Here is an 18,538-nt window from a genome sequence, read left to right as displayed (position 1 = left end):
AAGATGGATAATTTCGTATGCATATCCCCATGGATGTTTTGTACATATAGAAATGAAGATAAAAGTGAGAATCCACATGGAGAATATATGTCTAGAGACAAGTGATCCAATGGATTTAGGTTAGAACCAAATGAATAAATTCCTTGAGGTGGTAGGAGAACGTGATGCTTTGGTAAAATGTTGTTAGACCACATTAAACCGAGGACCCATCTAGAGGCAATAAACATGCAATAGGTTTACAAGGTTAACACAAGTGGGAATATGTGAATGTAAAGCTAAAAGAGCTAGAGAGTAACTGAGATGTGGAAGGGAGAGTTACTTTAAGTAGCAACAATGATAAAGGTGTTGGGAATATGTCCCTCCAGTGGGAGGAGTCGATTGTTCGGGTCGAGTACCGAGAGTCGAAGAGTCGACAGTAGAGGGTCGGTTGATTAACAATAAACTATTATTATAACTATAATAATAATAATAATAATAACAACGTGTAGTAGGGGCTACACTTGTAAATAGCCCATATGATGTATGAGTTATAAATACATCTAGGGCAAAACATAGAGTTGTGTGGAACAAAGCAAGTAGTTTGTCTCTGTATAGTTAGAGAGTGGTGCTATAGCTGTGTTCGTAATAGCAGACGCTAAGAACCTTGTGAGGTTGATACACTCCACAATAAGAGAGTGTTGTAATCTTCTCCTTTTGTACATCCATTGTATAGTGAAGCTTTTGTTCTCCCGTGGTTTTCTCCCGTTTTTAGGGTTTCCACGTAAATATGTGTGCACTGTACTTTCTGTTCACCTTGCCGTTTTCTGTTCTGAGTTGTGAACTTTCAACATATTTATTGTCGACTGACGATTTGCTTCGCGACAAAAGGCAAGGCTAGTGGTATGGTTCCAAGGAATTAGAGTCTACTTAACTATAAACATTTAAAAGCCAAATTTAGAAAAGGAGCAAAAGTTTGTATGATATATACATAATAAATTGGAGGGTTTATGTATCTACTCTACAAGAGCTTCCCATATGTGTGCCCCAAGGGGATGGCCTAGATGATCACTCTTCGAACCACCTCACAACAAGCATAAAAGAAGGGGTTTTGGCAAAGACCCCACTCAACCCCTCCTTATCAGGTTCTTGTTATATCACTCCGTGAAAATCATGTATGCACAACAACCCATAAGATTCTAGAGCCACATGACAACGATACATTTTCTCTTCTTTTTCTTATCGAGTCTTACTTGTTTGCCGGGATATCGATTCGACAAAGGCTACCCCATCCTGGGAATCTGTGACTATAAGATTTCCGGTTAAAACTTACACACAATAGGGCGACAAAAGGTTTGCAAACCCATACTATATTGGTTTTTGATAGGAGGTGGGCAGATCTTTGGGGGAGCAAACCACCTCTTCTCCCTTTACCACCCTCCTCGAGCATAATTATGAACATTTTTTTTTAAAAACTCGACCCTCCCCCCCACCCTCTAACATAATTATGTACATTTTTATTATCCCTAACAAATCTTGAACTTAACACTATCCTTCCCGAAGCTCCATCTCGGGCTTCCGGTGTCCGATTCACGAACCGTAAACTTCTTTCCCTCGCGGACTACTCCCTGTCTCAAGCAAGTAGCTGGTGGGAGGAACATTGTTTTTCTTTAGCTTTTTTTTCACATTGTTTCGATAATGCGAGGCTTCATGACAGCGCGCGGTGACATAGCAACTAAAATGGCCGGCCGGCCGGCCATACGGGATCGAAGACATCGGAAGCATCATCATGCCCAAATGCCTCTCTCTCTCTCTCTCTCTCTCTCTCTCTATCCTCTCTTTGTTTTTGTGTGTTTGATTTATGTACTTCTTTCTTCTTTCTTCTTTCTTCTACTCTTTTTACTTCTACAGTTCTACTACTACTACTACTACTACTACTACTACTACTTCTTCTTCTTTCTTCTTCTTCTTCTTCTTCCTTTCTCTGCTCAGGCCCCTTCTTCTGCTTCTTGACACTCACGGCAATCGCCATCGCCATCGCCATCGCCATCGCCGATCGATATTTCCTCCTCCTCCTGGTTTGATCTGTAATCGCTCGCATCTTTCTTCTCTCATCCATCTCTTCCTTCTTCTTGTCTGGAATCCCATGGAGGTCGAACAATTTTAGCAGGCGCTTTTGTCCCCCCCCCCCCCTCCCCCTCCCCCTCTGCTTTCCTGCTAGATTCTACACTCTTCAGAGAACGAGGGGATTTCTGTTGCCTTCCTCTCACAGTTTTTAGCGACGGGAATACATCCTAATGAAAAGTTATAGATTAAGAAGCATCTTCCTTTCTGCTCATTTCCATGCCAGATTCTTTAGCTCCTTTTGAACCTTTTCTTCTTTCCTTCCTACTTTCTATTCTTCGTATTCGTCTACTTCTTCCATTTCCTATTTAGTTCTCAGAGATCAGAGAATACAAGGAGAGTCTAATGGCAGGATAGAGGACGAGTCACATCCAATTTACCGCCTTTTTTCGGCAAAACAAAGGTTTCATCATCTCTTTTCTCCTTTGTCTTGATGAAACCATTCATGTAGTTGCCATTTTTTGATTTCTTCTTCCTAAAATTTGCATGTTTCTCCGTACAGTCTAACCATGGGATACAGACAGTTTGTGCTTGTAAAGAGGACAGTTTCTTCATCTCTTCTTTATAGGAACAGAAGGAAGTATCCATATTCAAAGTCAGCTTGCATTTCTCTGCATCATCTTGTCAAAAGCAGTGAATATGAAGCAGAAAAGGAATGCCGTCATGATCTATTGTGTGTAGAACATGGAGTAAATATTTGGAGAGGACTTGTAGTTGCTTCTATCTCAAACAACAACTCTGTCATCGATCCATATCAAACCTTGAATGGAGAAGATCAGGGTTCAAAAGAAACAAATTTATCTCCTAAACGTAAGATATCATCATCGAAATTCATCAAATTATCAGTTAACAAAATGTATCTCGATATCCGGAGTTTATTTATTTACTTATATTTTGAAATGTTTTTATCATAATGTAGAGATTATCTTTCTTTCTATCTGTACCTTGAAGTCCTCAAAATTCTCAAATAATGCACACCTTAAAATGCGTCCATTTTCCAGCCAATCTCACAGGGGGAGCAATTATGCGGAAGAAGTTACTATCACTGGATGATCATGAAGGTGTGGTAGGTCTTAGAGGTGTACAAACATTAAATACTCAAGGACATGGGGGATGGAGAGCATCTGTTCACATGGAGACCTTGTTAAACAGATGCTCACGAGCACAATGCATCTCAAGGATCCATACATTATCTCCACATTTGTCGAAATCTATACCAGATGTTGTTCCTCATCTGGGTGATGAGGACGATGTGAAACAAGGAAAAACTGTCACCAAATTAGAACCAACCCCTGAGCAATGTGATGAAGCTGTAGTAGATCTGAGCTCAGCTAAAGCAAAAGCTAAAAAAGTTCAAGAAGTGCAGAGTAAAGATGCGAGCATTTTAACAAAGATATGGAGTCTCTTTCTTGGTATTGGGCCAATGTTGAAAGCCATTGCTAGTATGAGCAGGTAAGAAAGAAAAAACACTCTCTTATTCAATGTATTTTCTCAAGTAGTATTTGATTGTTTGTTTTTCCAGGGAGGATTGGGCTCAAAAGATGATACACTTGAAAGATGAAATAAGAGATACATTGAAGCACTATTGGGTGGGATTTAAACTTCTATGGGCAGACACTAGGATTTCATCAAGGTTGCTTATTAAGCTTGCAGGGGGTAAAAGCCTAACCCGCAGAGAGAGAAGGCAACTTTTAAGAACAACTGCAGATATTTTTCGTCTAGTTCCTTTTGCAGTATTTATAATCGTCCCATTTATGGAGTTCTTGCTTCCAGTCTTTTTGAAAGTGTTCCCCAACATGCTTCCGTCCACGTTTCAGGACAAGATGAAAGAACAGGCAACCGTTTTTCTTCTCAATCTCCTGCTGTAATCTCATTTCTTGTTTGTTTGGGTTTTGATCTGGATTCCACAATAAGACTTGACCAAGTATACACATAATCATTTATAGTTCTTTTCTATGTTTTACTCTAATTTTGTAGTGTGCATAATGGATATCAAATTTTCTATGAGGAAATTCACCATATGCATTTACTATTTTGTATGATTCTTCAAACCAAGCGATTAACTTTATGACGTCATTAACACAACCTGTCACACTTCATTTGTATCGGATAACAAAGAGTCCTGAGGTGCATGCTCACACCACTCCAGCAATGAGAATGGAAAGCTCCTTTAAACAGCCTGTGTGACTGGATATGAACTATTGTTATATGGTTTGTTGTAATAAGCCTTCATTTAGTTTCAGCCTATTGTCATACAAAGATGGATGTTGTAATCTGCTGATGAGTAATTTCTTTCTGCATTTGGGCTGAACGCAGAGGGATGTTGTAGAATGGCCACATGGGTTGCCATGATATTATTTTTACTAGGTGTTATGACTACGTTCTTGTCTTTATTGCATCAATTGTGAGATATCTCAAGAATACTTTGGATGCTTTGCCTCATGATGAGTTGGGCTGGTTATCAAAGATGTAATTGTCTTCGGTACAGGTTGCAACTTCACCTTGTGCTGCATTAGGAACAGTCGAGATACTCTCACTACTTGGTCATAAGGCTCATTATATGCATGGCATTTGTGTCGCATGGGTTGGTTAATACTCTGAAGTCCATGGAGTTCTTCTACCTGCTCACATAAGAGACACTGTCCACTCTGTGCCATGAGTTGATTCATACCCTAAAAGGAAAATGGGAAAGAATACAGATTCCTCTCAGTTTGGGGCTATGTCACCTTCCTCTTGATTTGCCTCCTTTCAATAGTTCATGTTGCACACACTCTTACAATTGTCTCTTATGGAGCACTCCTTTCAGCATCCCAATAGAGTGAGTGGTTTCTGTTGCATATGTTACCCCTATAGTGTCCTTAGAATGAAGGTACATGGCAATTCAGAGGAGTCTTTTGCACAGCTATCCTAACATTCCATTTTCAGTTGACATACTTCACATCTTTTGATGTGGAGACATGGAGATACCAGCCAATTGTAGGGTGTACATTGTTTGTGAATGCTCTCCTCAACACATTTCACCAGGTTTTTTTGGGGAACTATGGTATTACCACTTCTTAGTGTGAAAGGTGCTATTAGCATGAAGGATTTTATTTGAAACAAATGAATCTCTCCCTACTGCCTTTCTTTGTGAATCTACACTAAACTGATTTTGATGATTGTTCACATTGATTTCCGTAACCTAACTTCCAAAGAAAACTTGGGCCATATGTTTTCCTTCTCTCTTGAAAACGTAAATTGTCAAATTCAAATGTGATCATAACTAAGGCTTACATACAAATACGTATAATAATGAGAGATTATTGTGTGAATATTGTATAATGTCTTGCAGATGATTGAATATCTGTATGATTCAGTGCTAAGCATAGTATGAACCATACGTACCTTACGTACATTCGCATTCGCGAAAGAAAAACACCCTCAAAGAATGATAAATACCATACTTTTGGATTAACTATTTATTATGAGGTAGATAAGCCTAAAAATGAAAAAAAAAACATTAAAAAAATGGGAAAAAAACAAAAAAAAACACGAGAATGTTTGGATAACATTCGCATTCGTTTTCCAACGTAGGAAAACGAATGTTATACTAGACGAACACGAATTTTACGTACTATGGTGCTAAGCTTATTACTTACCTTCAAATCAAAATCATAAAATACTAATGGATTTCAACAGGAGGCATTGAAGAGGAAACTAAATGCAAGAATAGAGTATGCAAAGTTTTTGCAAGATACTGTCAAGCAAATGGCTGAGGAGATCAAGACCACAAGAAGTGGGGACCTTCAAAGAACTGCAGAGGATCTTGATGAATTTATGAACAAGGCAATTTCTAGCCTTAAACATGTAAGATGACTGGAAAAGTCTTTGTGTTTCCTAACGTAGGTGAATGCTAAACAGGTTCGTATTGGAGAGTCTGTAACCAATGAGGAGATACTAGGCTTTGCTAAATTGTTCAATGATGAGCTGACACTGGACAACATAAGCAGGTGCAATAGAACATTTTTGTGCCTTTGTGATGATTCATGTCATTGAAGGACCTTTATCTCATGCTGTTGTGCAAATGATAGGCCAAGGCTTGTGAGTATGTGCAAGTACATGGGCATTCAACCTTATGGAACTGACACTTATCTGCGTCATATGCTCCGTTCAAAATTGTCTGGGTATGTGTCTGATATCTAAGTTGTATTACGTAATGAATGTAGATATGTGAAAACTGCTTTGCTTTTATTGTTGATTGCCTTCAAATCTTCTTGTATCTACCAAGTTAGAGCATTTTTCATGTGATGTTTCTGTCTCACGTTTTAGCTTTAGGCAGGCACAAAGACAGCCTTTTTGTGTCGATGTTCCAATGTTGCTTTATTCCTTTTTATCTAAAAGAGAGAAAATAATAAGTCCACCAATCCTGCACTCTAGTCTTTTCCACTTTGGTCATGTTTAGATGGGGACAGTCCAAGCTTTATTGGAATGCGGGTAGTGTATTTATGCTTATGCCATGGGACTCGAACCATTGCTGCATTTCAGCATATCAACAATGAATGTCTCCATGTTCAGCCAGTTGTCTTGATGACATAAGTGCCTACCTTGAGTACCTTCCTTTAGTGAGACATTGGATACAAGTCACTGATTGGAATAATGCCTTGGTGATTATAGGGACTACTCCCATCTCTGTCCGAATTATATCATGGGAACCGATGCTTTGCTCCTTAACATGTGGGCAATCATTGCCACTAAAGGTCTCCTGTAATCTTTCCAGTAAATGCCTTGTTAAGACTCTGTCCCACGTATCTACTCCATAGAGAGAATAGGTGGCATATACATGACCCTACATATATATAGAAGCAACATTCACTGGGCCTTGGTTCTTCGTATGGGAGGCTGCTTGTGCTCAACTTTCTCGTGGATATGCAGCCCTTGGTAGCCAATGTGCACATGTACAGTTCCAAGAATCACAAACTGAATTGTGGCTGTTTGATACACTTGTAACACTGAGTCTTTTCTTCAGAGTAGAAATTTGGAGACCAGGACATATTTGGAGTGACCTGGACATATATCTAGGAGTTATATTCTGAGGGCCTTGTTTCTCCCTACAAGAGGCTGCTTGTGCACGACTTTCTCATGGATATGCAGTTCTTGCTGCCCTTGTTAGAGAATGTGCACATGTATAGTTCCAAGAACCACAAACTAAATTGTGGTTGTTTGATACACTTGTGACACCGAGTCTTTTCTACAGTCCCAATGATTACCTGCATGATAAGGAGAAAAGCATTTGTACTCCATGATATAATTTGTTTTGAAGATTGAAACAGCTCCCAACAGTGATTGAGACATTAGTCTCAGTAGCGATTGGTATTTGATAGATTTGGGAGCTCCCTCAGGACAGATACTCAAGATTGGCACTTACATCAGGAAAACTATTTATTGAACATAGAGATAGTTGTTGTTGGCATGTGAAAATGCAAGAATGGTTCCAGTTGCATGGAATAATTATAGAGGTGCAATTCCCATTCCAATATAGCTTGAATTGACAACATTTGAATATGATGAAATTGGAAAGGAACAAAGGGATCTGAATTGATATCGTTAAATTGGATAATGAAAAAACACAGATTGGCACCGCATCTCCTGGGTGGAAGGCTGCCCACTATAAGGCACTGTGTTTCTACAAACATCACAGGATGGATATATCATCGGGCCTTCTTATATGGATGCACATCTAGTTTACACGCTTTGTAGTGTGATAGGGCAGCTCAGGCCTTCTTTATATCAGCTAGAAATTGAGATAGACAAATATGCCACAAAGTTGTACAAGAATGGATCTACCAATTGTCCCATCAGGGGGTGGAATTGGAAGAAGTCTGTATCCCATGTGCTGTTTTTATGAAGTAAGACGGAGATAACACCGCCTCTTTAAATAAAGCTTGGCCCAAGGTAATGGAATACTATGACCAATGGTGATAGGACTGTTCATGCTATAATGCAGGAGACATGGAGAGAAGTTTTTGAATACATCAATACAACTACAACAACGCATCAACAAAGAACCACTTTGTTTTAGCACCACACCTCCTTATGCTACAAGAGAACCAAGCGCTACACAAGTATATTTGCAACCAGGACACCTGAAAGGGTTTGCAATAGATTGAGCTGTAGCAATATGTCGTGAGTCTTAGCCATTTAAACATGGCCCTGTCACCCTTGTCATTGACAAATAAAGGTCATCATTACCTGGGGTCAAAGGTGCTTTCGTCACTTTGAGCACTTCTCCATATTGGAACAGCCCATGTTGGAGATTTTTTGAAGGTAGATGTAGTGGTCTATGTAATGTTAGAATTTCAAATGCCTAGATAACTATATTCCTTAATACTCTATGTTTAGTTATATTTATTTTGGTTTGCTGTTATCTAACACTTGACAAATTTTAAGATGTAATTTCTTGTTTGGTTTTACATGCCATTTATGGCCTCATAAAAGTCCTCAATATATATATATATATATATATATATGTTCCTTCTTTATTTCTGAACATGGTTGGTTTATTTATTTTGTTTTTTGTTTTTAAAGATGAGACAAAATTTTAAGATGTAATTTCTTGTTCTGTTTTACAGGCAATTTTGGCCTCTTAAAGATGTAAATTTATACTTTTTACGTTCTGAACTTAGAGATAACCGTGGCTGGATAAATATTCATTTTGGCGGTTGTTTTCAAAGATGAGACAACATTTTCAGATGTAATCTCTTGTTCAGTCTTATAGGCCATTTTGGCCTCTTAAAAGATGTTAATATATCTTTCTTTCTCTCAAGTTACTGGACAAGTGGCATATGCTTACGAATTACTGACTTTTGAGACTGGTGAAGATTGGTAGCATGAATGTAAACCTTTCAAAAGTTGGATGTTACTGATGTGGACTTTGTATAGATAGGACTTGATCTTTATGCTAACTATGTTTGAGTACTCCATAGACATGCTGGATGGGATTTTAGTGATGACTTGGGGATCATGATAAGCATACAATTTTACGTATAGTTGTGAGCATTTGGTCATTGAATATATGGAAGAGCCATCACTACAACGTGCTATTTTGCAGAGTTTGGTCAATGATTTGGCATGAGTTAATTCATTTGTTGAACAGTCAATGGGATGCATCTGCTGGTTCTTCTACCAGAGTGAAGAAAAGAAGACATGATTTTCTCATAACTCGGAGATGTTCTCACTTCTGCCTTGATTTTGACCTTTGGTGATATTTACCTCCACATTGGTTTATTCTATGCAGTATCTCAGTGAGATGGCCAAGGTTTTGGCTACTGCTATGGTATTTAATATCTTCTTACTTGTCTATGAACTTGGGCACTTGGCAATTCTGATGGTTTTTGGTACAAAAATATGGCCCTGGCTTCAAAAAAGGAAAGAAAATATTTCGAAGTGTTCGATGAAGATTTTAATCTGCCAATTGAATTTAGCAATGATGACCGCACATCAAAATCTACCAAAAAAGGGTTATTCATTGGAACCATACACATTGTTTCCCACTTTAGAGTCTCCAAGAAATGTTCCCAACTTTCTTGGTTTTGAGTTTTAGTTTGGGAAGCCACAAGAAGGAAATGGTATATATACATATAGATGTGTCTATATGTTGGTGTGGAGGGTTCTAGAGGGATAAAAAGATTACCACAAAGTTTATAGCCAGCAGAAAGTAGAAATTGCAGGGAAGTTTTTTACCAGCAAAGCGGACGAATGGTACAGCCCAAGAACAGAAAAAAAAATGCAAAAAGGTTTGGTCCATTTTATCTGAAAGATTGCTGCAGCAAAGCAGATCAATGCTGGAATTATGAATAGAAAAAGAGAACAGAATGGTTTGAGTCACTTTACCTGTAAAATTGCTGCTGAAAAGCAGATCGATGTCACATTCATGAAGAAATAAAAGAGAACCGAAAGGTTTGGGATTTTAGCCTGAAAGGCTTAGCATTTCTCAGGAATTAGTCTCCTTTCAGGAAAAATATGTTTTTTATGAATGGTTTTAATCTGATGCTATACTATACTATATATTAGTCTCTAGATCTCAATATTAGGACCACTGTGAAGGGGTCTTCTCTGCTAGAGCAGATCAACCATGTATTAGTTAGTGATTGAAGGAGACTGAACTCTGGAGTACTGGACTTCTAGTGGGAACTTGTTAAGAATGTAGGAAATACTAAACTTTTTAGCCATGTAGGGAATGCGAAACCTGCTAGTCATGCAGGGAATACTAAGCACGGGAGTCATGCAGGGTCTTATTTAATGTGAATAATAGAGCTCCCATCTTCATATAACAACCTTATTTTATCAGATCATGGTCTCAATTTGAGAGGTTGTGCATTTTTTACTTGAATCAGGATTAAGAACGACGACAGAATGATTCAAATTGAAGGTATTGATTCTCTTTCAGAAGCAGAACTACGGACAGCATGCAGGGAGCGAGGAATGCTTGGTCTTCTTTCTGTGGAAGAAATGAGACAGCAGGTTATCTCAGACCTTCATGAAATAAATATTTGAATATTGGAACACACATCTCAGGACTATGTTGTAACAAATCGTATTTAAATGTCTTTATATCTTTGTTGCAGTTGAAAGATTGGCTCGACCTTTCCCTAAATTATTCGGTTCCTTCTTCCCTGTTAATCCTTTCAAGGTTAGTTTTGTATAAATTCTACATTGATTCCCTTGAATTTTAGTGAAAGTTACCTTTGATAGTCTGAACTACAGGAGCTTGTATGTGAAACCCAAGCCATATAGATTGCCTTTTTAAGTTGAGTTTTACAAAGCTTAATAGATAACAGTTCCATTAGAGATCCTTAGCATTCTAGAAATAGCAATTGCATAAATCTTCTAGAACATTTTAGCTGACATGGTGCTCTGCTCAAAAGGTTGTTGACTGTCTAAGAAAGGTGTCTTGATATTTTGTATGATGTTTGCAATTCAAACAATCAGCTTGCCCTTTTTTCTCATAGCATGGCTATGGAATTACGAAGTTTCCAACCTCAATTACACAGGTCTTATGTAAGCTGGACAACTTGTAAGTTCCTTTAGAATGAATGCTGCAGATCATTGACGCCATCATTACAGGTTGTTCAACATATAACCGATTTGAGAATTATTGCAGCGTAGTTGTATGTGGAGTTGGAAGGTAATATGCACATTGTTTTGGGACCATCTGTGGTAGAATGAATGCTGCAGATCATTAATGCAGGTTGTTCAACATATAACCGATTTGAGAATTATTGCAGCATAGTTGTATCTGGGGTTGGAAGGTAATATGCATTGTTTTCAGACCATCTGTTCTCTAGACAATGCTTTATGGTGTAGAAACTTGGGAAGGCAACATCTTATTCTGGTAGACTGTAAACTTTGATGACAGTTGGCTGATATTACTAATTCATTAGTATCTACCATAGTGAAACCACAAGTTGTCAGACATAAACCAAGGTGGTTCTCATTGCCTTGTAAGCAATTTGCAGACAAGGTGGTTCTCAGACATAAACCAAGTAAAACAAAATAACACCAGAAATTTTATCTGAAATGCATTAACTTGAGAGCTCGAGCAACACATAAAGGATGAGAAATAGCCATACAGATTTATCACTACTCCTATGTTAGTTAAAAGAAAGTGACAATTGAGCTTGAACAGCACATGAACGATGATGGACATGCATGCAGATCTATCACTACTCTTCTCTCAACTAATGAATGGAGGACTTTTCCTTGTGTCCATGATTCCACAATCTTGCAGTACAGTGTAGAGCTTTGATGCAACTATGTTGAGAGAATCTGTCTGCTGTTACTGCAACATATGCACAATGATAGTGTACTGTTTAATCGCAGCCTTAATTATTCAATCATACCAAAACGTCAAGTTCCTTAATGCATTTTCATTTATTTATTTAAGTAGGATTATGACATACCATGGGAGCATATATAATATGGATAGGTGAATGATGAGTCATTTACAGAATGCAATGTATGTATGATGAATCATATACAGAATACTATCAAATACAGTGGTGAATTTCTTGATGAATCTGACTTGGAGGAAGATAAGAAGGCATCATGTGGAGCAACACTAGTTTTGACACTGGTAGTTCAATTCCAACATGTGGTGTAGTCATGGAAACCTTATGTCAATAATGATGCAATATATTGGTATCCATCTCCTTGAATGGAAGGATAAGCACCTCATCTACTTGATGTAGATGATTCATGGCTATATAGTCTGGTTCACTTGCCTAGAGACATAGGTTGAGGGTACAGTACACTTACGTGATCTACTTGGTAGATGCAAGTACATGCTCATCTTCTTTATATGAAAGGGGCAGTTGGATTCTGAAATTATACAAGGGTTGAGTTTCAACTATTGCATAAGTATCAACTTGTAAATTGAACATACCCACTAGTTGTGGAAAAATATATTTCTTCCTGCAGGATATTGGATGTAACTGCACAATGTGTTAACTATGCTGCATCTGTACGATAGGTCATTTGTTTTCCAAAATGCTAAAACCTGACTGTCTAATCTGCATCTCATTTCAATGACATTGTTATAATTATGACCAAAATACATGTTACATGCACAATTGCTCCTGGTCTATGGAATATTTTCATGCTCTATTCCATGGCTGAGTATCATAAGAAGCTTTTGTCTATCATGACTATTGGTTTCTAGAAAACATTTAATCTGGTTGATTTAATTATCTTTCAGAGTCCGATGAAACTGATGGGATTGTATATTTGTCTGCAACCTCTAGATTGTTTACATGTTTAGTCATGGTGGGTGGGTTGTTTTGTTGGTAACACTTTTTGTTTACACAATATCTTTTTTGTGGAGATATTGTCCTCATTTGAAGTTTTAGACTCCACACTGCCAAATTCCAGATGTCTTTGGCACTGTCGCCATGTGTGTCAGATCTTGGCCTGGGTTTTCTGTGCATACACATCTTACAAGCTACATGCATTTACAGAACTTTGACTTATCATGTCACATTAATGGAACTGATATGTGTGTAGATGTGGACCACTAAAAAGAATATGAAGCCCAAAAGTATGAAACACTAGAGTATGAAACAAACTGAATGAAAAACAGCTGAAATTTTAAAAAGCTACAAAATCATGGCTACATGTCAAGGCACATGCAATCTTCCTTTCATTGTTGGAAGATGAAGTGCAAGCCTCTTTGTTATTTTTGTTCCGCCTGCATTAGACATCGTGCATCTAGTGCAAGCACAGCTGTTGTATAATTATAAGCTGTAGCTGCCACTAACAAGAATATAAAGCCCAAACGTATGAACCACTAAAAAGAATATGAAGCCCAAAAGTATGAAACATCACAATACTAAACAAACTGAGTGGAAACAGCTGAAAATTTTAAAGCTTCAAAATCATGGCTACTTGTCAAGACACATGGTGCCTTTGTTGTTGGAAGATGAAGTGCAAGCCTCTTTGTTATTTTTGTTCCACCTGCATTAGACATCGTGCAGCTAGTGCAAGTGCAGTTGTGTAATTATAAGCTGTAGCTGCAGCAATTTTCAGATTTGGCTATTGTTCACAGCTAAGATCTTCAAGCATTGCAAAAGTCATAACTGGAATCTGTTGCACATTCCTGTATTTTTATGACAATGGTAGTTTAGTGTCCTATGGGAACTAGTTGCAGATGATTGTAGATTTGTTTTTCAGTTAATGATATAATAATACTTGCTGGTTTCCAAGCTTTGGGCCAAGTTTATTTGGTGTGATAGAGATGGGAATAATCAGAGAATGAATAACCAAGGTGTATGTGTGACATTCATAAGAATAAGAGAAAGTGGAGGTTTATTTGGTGTGGTAGAGATGGAATTAGAATTTTTATCGTCCATAAAGAGGGCAGTTTTGACCTATGGGACCAGAGTATACATGTGTTCTTTGTATGGGTCTCCTTCCTAAGAAGGGGTATTCATACATTGAAGCACAAAGTCTCTATGTGTGAATAAAGCATACACATATGAGCTCAACCTTCTAGGTGGTGTCTTAAGTATGGCACTTAAATTATCACTGAGAATGAATAGTGTGACATTCATAAGAATAAGAGAAAGTGGATGCACACACCACCTCTTATAGTTGAAATTTTGCAATATGGTGTTGGTAATTAACAGTGAATTTAAATGTAGATCCTTCCTAGTCTCTGGAAAGGTGAAACCTGAAGAAGCTGTCCAGGCAACCCTATCATCACTTCCAGATGAGGTTGTGGATTCAGTTGGTGTAACGGCCTTACCAAGTGAAGATGCCCTATCAGAACGTGTGCGCAAGCTTGAGTATCTTCAGAAGCAAGAAGAATTGATTAAGGTTGTCCTCCAGTTAGTTTTTAATCTGTCAGACCAGTTTTCCTAGTTGAAATAGAGGCTTGTCAATAGCCAGATCATGTGAGTCTCAGATTTAAAAAGCTTCAATCTGTTTGTAATTTTGTACATTTGTAGGAGGAGATAGAAAAAGAAGAAATCCAGCAAGTCAAACTCCAACAAGATGCTGGTAGATTGGACCAAGCAACACAGGATATGGAAATAACTGTAGCACAGGAACCTAGTGTTAAGATACTCCCTGGGATGCAGGAAGACCTTTGCAAACTTAGCAGTGCATTAGCAGTTTTGGCGTCATCCTCTGTAAAGATTCCTTTATTTAACCATTTCATTATTTCATGTAGCAATTTTGATCCAACTGCAAGGTTTTGTATATGGTTATTTTTGACAAGTTGTTTTGTGGATGCCCAGTTTGTCAGCAAGGAACGGACTGAATTTCTGAGGCTTGTCAATAAAGAAGTAAGTGCTATATTGACTTATAAATACAATCTAAATGCTTTGAAAATGCTACATTGTTTCGTTCAGTATCTTGAAAATCAAGATAGTATCAACCAGAAATTAAAATAATTGATATAATGTTGTGGTTCATAGGTAATGCAGTTATGTAATTATATAACAATCTCCCTTGTCTTTAAAAAAGTTCAGCTAATAAAGATATATTCAATTAATTCGTCAACATTTGTAACACTGAGGTAAAGTGGAATTCTCTCTTCTTTCAGCATCATTTCCCTCCAAAAAAGAAAGGAAATTTGACATATGTTGAAGCCTGAACACCGGGACACCAGTGATTGGCACTTCGTCTGTACCCCAAAATGCCATGATGCTTTTTCTTGACCCTCCTTTGTTTCATGATGTATATCATCCTGTGGTTGTATAGAGCATCCTAATATATCTGCATATGACATTGTTGAATATTGATTTTCTTTATCACATCATCCTTGAGCATAAAAAGTCTCCAATCCTATTGTAGAGTATATCCTGTAACTCAAATATTTCATCTGTTCACAGATGAGAGCTGAACTAGAGTAGCAGTGGGACTTTTATCTACTCATGTTTAAGCCTGAAGGTGGGGGGGGGCACTAGAGATTTACATTTATGCTGTATAGGAAATTGTTGACTATTGGCCTTTCTCTTTCACTTTATCTTTCAAGCTCATATGAGAGCTAAACTAAAGTAGCGTCTGAACTTTTATCAACTCTCATGTTTAAGCTTGAAAGTGAGGGTACTAAAGATTTGCACCTCTTCTGTACTCCAAAATATATTGTCCAAATATGAATCATACTTTTTTATATAGCTTCAATAATATTGAATCCACATGTCCGTTCCATGACTACTAGATTTGCTCCTTTGTCTTGCGTATTATGCTCCACGCTTTAGAGTAAAGATTTTGATGATGGTAGGTACATGGTAGATATGATGTATTTGGACATCTGATCCTTATTCTCCATGCCTGTACCAATTGCCCTATGCAAGGGAAAGAAGAAGGAAAAGAAACACTTATGTCCTGAATTTGGTATTGTCTTCAGATTTCGCGTGAGTGTGTGGTTAGAACATGAGGTCTCAGAGGTTAAAAATAAGTGTTTTCCCTTGGTCTTCTCTTCAGAAACTGGGTCTTGTTTAAGGCATTCACGAAATTTGAAGCCATATTCGAAGTTTGATTTTGGAGACCATTTTCGACTGCTGGAGGATAGTGTAACAGATGTTGGATTGATGTTGACATGGTGTAATACAGAAAACAGGACAGCAAGGAAAGGATATAGAAAGAAAGAAGAAAGAACAAAGATATATTAATGTCTTTTAAGAGGCCAAAATGGCCTATAAGACCAAACAAGAGATTACATCTTAAGTGTTGTCTCGTCTTTGAGAACAACAAATCAAAATAATATAAATATTACTCCGTAAATAAGATAAAAAGAGATGAGGGAAACTGGTTTTCGGCACGTGTGAGATTCTCAAGTTAGATGTATTGTAACTTTTGTCTTTGAAAAATCTCTAGCATCGAGTGATTGAAGTATATAGAGAAATGTGAATATATCTAGTTGAGATACTGATAATGTGTAAGATTGTTGATGAAATCTTTGCATTAATAGCTATTTTTACATGTTAGATTGCATTGTACAACGAGATGGTTATGAAACAAGGTGCGGATGATGCAATGGAAGCACGGAAAGCATTCAAAGCAGTCCATGAAGATATAGAGCATGCGACATTTGAGAGTAAAGTTTCATCCGCTCTTGTAGAAAGGGTATGTATATATTTGTGGACTTATCCTTTTTGAAAGTTTCCACCTCTGGTATTTTATTACTTCTTTTCTGAATATGCGAGATCTCTAGATTGATGCTATGCTGCATAACTTAGAGAAAGAACTCGATAGTGTGGATGCTGTGATTGGAGATCAGTTAAAGATACTTGATAGGTATGTTATTGAGCAGTATGCGCTATTTTGCTGGTGAAGTGGTTGAAGTATACATAATTCAATATAGAAGTGGCTGGAAGCAATATATTTTGTTTTTGTGGTAAAGTGATTGAAGTCTATATTACTCAACAAAGAAATTTTGAAGTGTACATTGTTCAGTAAAGAAGTCGTTGAAGTGCTCATTGGTCAAAAGGTCAAGGTTTTAAGTATCTAGACTGTTCAAACTTCCATATATAAGTGGTTGATGCTAAAATGGTTTTCCTGGTTTAAACAATCTATATACTTAAACCAGTATAAATTGTTCAATAGAGAAGTGGCTGGAAGCAATATATATTTGTTTTCCTGGTTTGTGCAATATATATGCTTTAATATGGAAGTGGTTGAAGTATGCTTCGGTCAATATTTAGGTGATGGTATTGTACAATGCTTTATAGATAAGTGGTTCAATGACCTTCATTATCAGGGACTCTGATGGTAAAGTGACACCAGAGGAAGTTGCTGCCGCTGCTATGTTTGTTAAAGATACTCTAGGACGGGAACCTGTTCAGGAACTCATTAGAAATTTGGCAAAAGACGAGGGTAAGTTTCAAATATCTTTGAGAGTTAACTTAATTAATAATTAGTTTCAAGCAATTATAATAAAATATAGGGTTGGGAGAATTTTTTTCTAATAATGGAGGTAAGCTTATGGCTGTAGATGGAAAGATTCTCGTAGAAGACATCTTGAGACTTGGTACTGCCATGGAAACTGAGGAGACTGAAAAAGAACATCCAACGTCATTAGGTACTTAAGAGGCTATAATTGCATCGGGGCAAAGTTTGCACAACAGTGATGATTGTGGATATGCAGCATAATCTGGGTAAAATAGAAAGAGCGTAATGCTGTTTCTAAAATAATATATATCACCGTTTTTCATCTGTACAATCTTCGGGAGATCCTGAACATCCATTTTGCAATGGTGGGCAAAAGTGTTATACAACCAGAAGTATTGGAACCTGAAATTTGCTCCAATCTCATTATTAAATTTTTTATGGCCTTCTATTAGGGCAGAAACTGAATGACAAACATTGAGAATAAAAAAATTTGTCCCTGTTAATTACTGGGATTTTCTCAGTTACTTCACATGAGAGAACATGAGTCCATTTTGCAAGTGTTTAGTGTTTGCCTTCGCAGAATTTTTATTGCGAGATTAATTGCAGCTTCAAGCATTGTATTAGCCAAACAAATTTGGATTGCTAAGTAACACGAAACAGATAAAGCTAGATTCTAGCAATTTGATCAGAAGAACTATGGAGAGATTGAAAAAGAGGTAATTCTATCATAACCTTGCCATTTCTAATCAGTTATTCCGTTCCAATTCAAGTGTTATCTTAATGGAATGTAACCTAGCATACTAGTATTCTTTTTGCTGAGCATGTTTATGGAAGCTCCTAGTCTTTGTTATGAAGGATGTTTGTTGAAGCGCATAACATTAATGATATAGTTCTAGAGTCACAGGATCAACCGATCCCTTAGAAATCACACTTGGAGAGTCGAGACATTCATTATGTACACATAAAATCATGTTTTCATAGAATCCACTCATAAAATCCTCTAGTATTTGAGTGTTGCAAAAGATAACCATTTGCATCTTGATGAAGAGAGATAGAAAAAGATAGAGAA

General features: G+C 37.4%; 1 protein-coding gene across 3 annotated transcripts; it reads left to right on the top strand.

Moving 5' to 3' along the window:
- The first annotated feature begins 2,562 nt into the window (after positions 1-2,562).
- LOC147850593 (uncharacterized) lies at positions 2,563-18,216 on the top strand. Of its 3 annotated transcripts, XM_087336133.1 has the most exons (15): positions 2,566-2,910; positions 3,102-3,552; positions 3,623-3,935; positions 5,779-5,925; positions 6,001-6,089; positions 6,171-6,263; positions 10,473-10,599; positions 10,704-10,768; positions 14,274-14,448; positions 14,580-14,762; positions 14,871-14,918; positions 16,567-16,704; positions 16,793-16,875; positions 17,339-17,454; positions 17,573-18,216. In XM_087336133.1, exons 1-15 carry the CDS (start codon positions 2,610-2,612, stop codon positions 17,665-17,667), a joined length of 2,424 nt encoding a protein of 807 aa, XP_087192259.1. In that variant the 5' UTR covers positions 2,566-2,609; the 3' UTR covers positions 17,668-18,216. The 3 variants fall into 3 exon arrangements, with proteins under 3 accessions (XP_087192261.1, XP_087192260.1, XP_087192259.1); XM_087336135.1 differs by lacking the exons at positions 16,567-16,704; positions 16,793-16,875; positions 17,339-17,454; positions 17,573-18,216 and adding an exon at positions 16,063-16,236 and having other exon boundaries at positions 2,563-2,910; XM_087336134.1 differs by lacking the exons at positions 16,567-16,704; positions 16,793-16,875; positions 17,339-17,454; positions 17,573-18,216 and adding an exon at positions 15,986-16,236 and having other exon boundaries at positions 2,563-2,910.
- Positions 18,217-18,538: the final 322 nt, after the last annotated feature.

Source organism: Azolla caroliniana, unplaced genomic scaffold (assembly GCF_043228905.1).
Source record: "Azolla caroliniana isolate FFs.n. ecotype wild unplaced genomic scaffold, voAzoCaro1.0.p SCAF_21, whole genome shotgun sequence".
In the NCBI taxonomy this organism is placed as follows: domain Eukaryota; kingdom Viridiplantae; phylum Streptophyta; class Polypodiopsida; order Salviniales; family Salviniaceae; genus Azolla; species Azolla caroliniana.
The sequence above is the reverse complement of the archived record's forward strand: the minus strand, read 5'-3'. Positions and strand labels throughout refer to the sequence as shown.

What these genes read in the sequence shown, in the direction of transcription:
- LOC147850593 (XM_087336133.1), top strand. Translation starts at nt 2,610, where the DNA reads ATGGGATACAGACAGTTTGTGCTTGTAAAGAGGACAGTTTCTTCATCT. An exon ending in TTGATGAATTTATGAACAAG is followed by an intron (nt 5,926 to 6,000) that starts GCAATTTCTAGC and finishes AATGCTAAACAG; the next exon opens with GTTCGTATTGGAGAGTCTGT. An exon ending in AAATTTGGCAAAAGACGAGG is followed by an intron (nt 17,455 to 17,572) that starts GTAAGTTTCAAA and finishes TTATGGCTGTAG; the next exon opens with ATGGAAAGATTCTCGTAGAA.